This window comes from Atractosteus spatula, chromosome 1 (assembly GCF_055471065.1).
Source record: "Atractosteus spatula isolate fAtrSpa1 chromosome 1, fAtrSpa1.hap1, whole genome shotgun sequence".
Lineage (NCBI taxonomy): Eukaryota > Metazoa > Chordata > Actinopteri > Semionotiformes > Lepisosteidae > Atractosteus > Atractosteus spatula.
In genome coordinates this window covers 50,473,523-50,478,997 of record NC_142706.1, presented here as the reverse complement: position 1 = coordinate 50,478,997, position 5,475 = coordinate 50,473,523, and the positions used below count along the sequence as shown (strand labels likewise).

The 5,475-nt window shown below is 43.5% G+C and overlaps 1 protein-coding gene across 1 annotated transcript; it reads left to right on the top strand.

Moving 5' to 3' along the window:
- The first annotated feature begins 385 nt into the window (after positions 1–385).
- On the top strand, positions 386–2,527 carry LOC148841222 (G protein-coupled receptor 151). Its single transcript, XM_088911757.1, has one exon. The coding sequence runs from the start codon at positions 695–697 to the stop codon at positions 1,889–1,891; it is 1,197 nt and encodes a 398-aa protein (XP_088767883.1). The 5' UTR covers positions 386–694; the 3' UTR covers positions 1,892–2,527.
- Positions 2,528–5,475: the final 2,948 nt, after the last annotated feature.

Sequence of the window (5,475 nt, the reverse complement as noted above, 5' to 3'; positions counted from 1 at the left end):
TCAAAAGACAGGAGGCCTTTCGGAGCATCTAGCCCTTTTGTCAAATAACAAAACAAAGTAGCAATTTTGACGCATTAACGGGCCAAAGTCGACCCCTTTAAAACTCATTACACGCTTTGTTTATTTTATAAAAGGGAAAAAAAATGCTATCCACGGTTTGGTGTCTTTTCTTACCCTAATTCCCCCCACCCCCGAAAAAAAAACAACAAATTTGAATCTGTCTTTGATAGTAAGAAAAACAGTCTGCAACTTCTTCTCCAATTCATTCAGTACATGTAACCAAGCCAACCCGTCCCCAGTGTTTTAAGATATTCTGGTGACGTGAGATCTTGACGACACTTAAATTACTACATATAAAGGTACTGTATGCTTGCCGCTCGGCACGTTCACTCAGACTGTTGTCGCGCCAGCACTCCACTCCTGACATGCATTTGCAAAGATTTTCAGCACCACCGCGCCTGTGAACAGCTCCGAGGACCGGACTTCAGATCATTGCGCACTTGCAGAAAGGAAGACAGCTCCGAAGGAAACATGTTACTCGCAGTACATTTCAAAAGCGGGAAGTTTTGTGAAATAAATTAAACTTAGGATAAAATTCTACTACAGCCATATTACATCTGAAGATTTTTTTGCATGTCTTCCCGCCTAATCCCACCGGTGTGCTTTTTGTGAAACTGGAAAGAAAAACACGCAAATGTCTGATTTGGAGACAATGAATACTTCACTGTTAGATTTCGCTGGCGGGATTCAACTTTTAGACGGCGTGGAAGTCACCGTTGTGCTGCCTGTCATTTTTGCTGGGATTTGTTTAATCGGATTTGTTGGGAATCTGCTGGTCCTGGTGGTTCTCATTCACGATTTCAGAAAAGGGAAGACATCGGTCGTGAACGCGCTCGTGGTCAACCTGAGCGCTACCGACTTGCTCATCGTGTTGTTCTGCGTCCCTGTTCGCGCTGTCACCTACTCCAGACAGTCCTGGACTCTGGGGAGCTTTGTGTGCAAGACGGCGGACTGGTTTTTGCACTGTTGCTTGGTGGCCAAAAGTTTCACACTAGCAGCGATCAGCCAGGCCAGGTACAACTACGTCTTGAACCCGCCAAAGTTTATACATTTTTACCCAAAGAGATTAATGGGAGCCCTAGTGACGATATGGACAGTATCTATTGTCTTACCGATCCCTCACATGGTATTCACTACCCTACAGCACTACAAGGAAGTTGACTTGTGCATCTTTGAAGTCCCCTTTTACGCTTCCAACTTTATGAACGTCTTCAGCAAGATCTACCCCGCAGTGGCTTACGTGATACCCGTTATTTTCATCGTTACGTGCTACACCAAAGCAATCCTGCGAACAAAGCCGAGAAGAAACAAAACGCCGAATCCGCGGCCGCAAAGCAAACGGATCACCCTGATGCTGGTGAGCGTCAGCTGCGCCTATGAGCTGATGTGGCTCACGGAGTGGGTCGCCTGGGTCTGGGCACGGCACAGCTACAGTGAGGCGCACCGGCCGCCGGCCGGTTTCATTATCTTCGCCCAGGTGTTCTTGTATGTCAGCAGCACGGTCAACCCCATCATTTTGCTGGCCATGTCCGAAGACTTCAAAGACGGACTCGGAAGCGTTTGGGCGTGCTTGACTTGTAGGGGCACGAGAGGAGCCGGGGGCAGCCGCAGCCCGAAGACCGGAGAGAACGGAGCGGAGGTGGGGGCCAGCGTCATCAACTCCCTCCAGGACCTGGGAATGGTGTCCCCCAACGCGAAGACCGAGGTACCCAGGGACGCCTGTGGCAAGATCCTGCCAGATGTTGAACACTTTTGGCAGGAGCGGAGGAACACAACCGCTGCGGAGGACCACGACCCGATTCCTTGGGAGCGTGAGGAGAAGCAGCAGTAGAGGAGTGGGACAATTTGCTGACCGAGAGACTCAGAGGGCGTCTGACGCTGCTGAACAAGATGGGTTCGGGACACATGGGTTATGTTGTAAAGTGGCCCCTTTGTACAATTTGCGGATAAAGAGTGATCGATTTATGGACGGAGTGTCGTAGAAATGAAAAATGTAAAAAAAAAAACTTTGGCAAATGACAAGTCTTTTAACGAACAGCAACGTCAACTGTTTGGTAGGTGTATTCGCACCGATATCTAGAGATTAGTTTTCACAGTGAAGTCCTTTCCCTAATCACTAACACCATTAGGAGAAGTTCAGTATTTTGGACAAGTGGGCGTGTTCCATCGGAAAATCGCAGGTCCTGAAAAAATACTTGTGAATATTGCTACAGGTTTGGTTGGAATCGAATTTTCTTTTTTTGTTTTGTGGAGGTGTATATTTCATTATCATGAGAAAACAAGTGTAGTGTTTTCTATTTAATTGACGACATGAACAAGGGCGAAGTCGTGCTTGGCGCAGTCATTTCGGATCTCTGCGCCTCTCTAGCGCTACTCAAGTGTTGAAATGTTCCTCAGAAAGAAAGTTACGTTATCTATGTCTCCTGTTCGGATATGTATTTGGAGTTAATAAAATATTTAACTTTAACTGGAATTCCTTGTTTTTCTTTGAGGACTGACAAGTCATTGTCAGATTGAGTCCAGACATTCATTCTATTTATACCAATGCAGAGCATTTTATACATGAAAGATTCGAGATTATGTGACCGTAATAATCTGTCATAAAATAATTCGATAAACACAACACACAAATAGTTATAACCAACAACAACATTCCCGTATTTCTCTGCTGCATACTTTAACACGGTCAATAGAAACACGCGTTCATATGTTTATTTTAATGCGTAGTTACAATTCCAGTTTTGCAAAGCTTTATTTAACTAGCAGCTCTGCCTGCTCAGGTAGTGACTGTGAAATAACCAACTAAACTATATTAATAAACTAATAAATAGACTAATAAACCTTAAAATGAAATCACATGTTCCATGCTCGAAACACACGAGTTTTCGACGACCTGGTAACAGGGACACCACCAGACAAAGGATCTACAGATGCCAAGGAAACCAGAGTGGAAACTTCTAGCAAGACAGTAGGAAAAGGTGCACGCTTTTTAATAATTTCCCTTTACCAAATAAGAAAGAATGCCTATGATGATGATGATTCAAATATTTTCTGGTGAAGTAGTGAAAGGATCGGAAGGTCATGGTAAAACATGCATCTTTGGTGAAATTAATTTCTGCAAGTCATGCAGGCTCTCCCAGGTACAATTTTTTCTAGGTGAGGTCTTGGGTGTGGGCCTAGTCAGGCTATGTTATATCACACTTTTTGATTTAATTCTTATTGGAGGGAACATCTCTCCTTCTGCAAAAAAGTATCATAGTGTAAACATTTGGAGGGCTTGTACATGTCCCCTTTCATAGTACAAAGCTTTTGGGTGGAATATTTTTTGCAGAGGGAAGAGCACCACCCACTGAGCAGCTCTCATTAACCCTTCTGACAGCAGTTTGGTATTTCTCCTGTCTTCCACCCCAGCCCAGCTAGGGTCCAATTTTTCTGAGCTTCTGGACCTGAACAAGACCTTGCTTCTCACAGATGTTGTCTAATTGTCACTAGTGCTGATGTCACTCTCAGCATCAGCCAATTAGGGACACTGGTTCAGTGTGGTCACTGCTTGCAGTGGGGGGCAGTGGGGAGTGTGTGGGAGTAAGTGTGCACACTGTTTGCACAAGCAAGAGTCTGGAATGAACTCCTGAGGGTTTTTTGGGGTCACTGGGGAGAGGTCAGGTCTGACAACCAAATTACTAAACAAAAATATCACTTATGGACTCTGGAGATTTGTCACATAGAAAACAGAGATAAAAGATAAGATCACGTTATTGGCCATATACAATTTCTTGTATGAGGAATGTTACATTTTTCACATACCCCAACTTGCTCTCCCTGAGACACACAGACAGGGAGAGGAGCTTGGGGTCAGAGCACAGAGTCAGCCATTTATACGGCACCCCTGGAGCAGTTGGGGTTAAGGGCCTTGCTCAAAGGCCTAATGGAGTAGGATTCCTCTGCCGGCCACAGGATACAGACCGGCAACCTTTCAGCCACAGGTGTAGATCCTTAGCCACAGAGCCACCGCACCACCCACCAACACCAACACCCCGTGTGATGAAACATTGCTCACACAATTGCATCTATTCTTACTCAACTGTTTCTTCTTCCTCAGCCTCTGTACTGGACATCTCCACTGTTTTGAACTGATAATAAATTGATGGTTCCTATGATAATATTGAAAATAATGTTTTGTGGGGGGAAAAGACAGTGCTGGAAAACTGACAAGAGGACCTCTGCTTTCCAGGTAAGCGCTGTGTCTCACAGGTCCCCTGGTGAATTTGTGAACTTCACAGCAATAGTCAAACAATATCTTAAAGAATTAAGACTTTTTATATTCTTTAAGCATTTCTGTCAATGTCAAAGTAAAGTTGCTGATAACATGCACCTACTGCAGGTTTATTGCAGTTTTTCATTTAAACTGTTAAATTAAATCATACACTGGATGGAGGCCAATAAATAGTCTAAATTTCATAAACTTTAGGGAAGCAATAAATATTCGAATTTTCAATTTAAATAACCCGACAAAGTATCTAGGAGGTTTGTCTGAGTGAAAAGGAAAAGAGCTCTGTAAGGGGAAAAAACCAAGAGCTCTTTCAATGCAGAAGACAATGTCTGCCTCCCACAAAACCCAGGTTCTCACCAACAGTGAGCATCATAAGGGATGAAGGTAGAGAAGGAGAGAGAGAAAGACAAAACCACTAAAGAGGAGCATGCTCTTTAGAAATTGCTGTTTCATGTCCACTGTAACCTTCTGGGCCCTGTTCTTTCTGACCTGTGAACACAGTCCCCCACACACAAGCAGGACCATCACAGGCAGCTACAGACAGCAGAGAGACAGGTGAAGCTGTGAGTTCAGTCCACAGGTTTGATCATTCTTAAGAGATCTTTCCAGGTTCTGAACGATATATATATATATATTTATTTGGACTGTCATGAACTTGTTATGAAACAATAATTTAATTGTTATAATGTGACAGTCTCTGCTCTGCTGAACTCCTTAGATAAGTATAGGCTTTATTATTATTACTATACAAGGCAGAGTGTCTATATCCAGAGTGACTTAAATATAGCTAAAATCTAATATAACTTTTGCTTCCTAATTAAATAGATTCACACAAATTCTACAATTTCCCCTTGATAAAGTTCAGGGAACCTGGGCAGAAGATTGCAGAAGGAGAGCATAGGCACAGAGATTTTCAAGGGAGAATCACATTTCTGAAAACAACCTGCTGAACCTTTTCCGATCAATCAATAAGGAAGTCATAAGAGGTGTGAGCAACTGTGGTGTGCGGGCAGCAATGACGTCTCTTCAAAACACTTTGTTTTTTGTTGACATTCCTTAATTGCCATCACCTTTAAATCCCTTTAAGCGTCTCTTTGAGTGGGAGACGGAAATGAAATATTCAGAACGAGTCAGAAATGAACCAC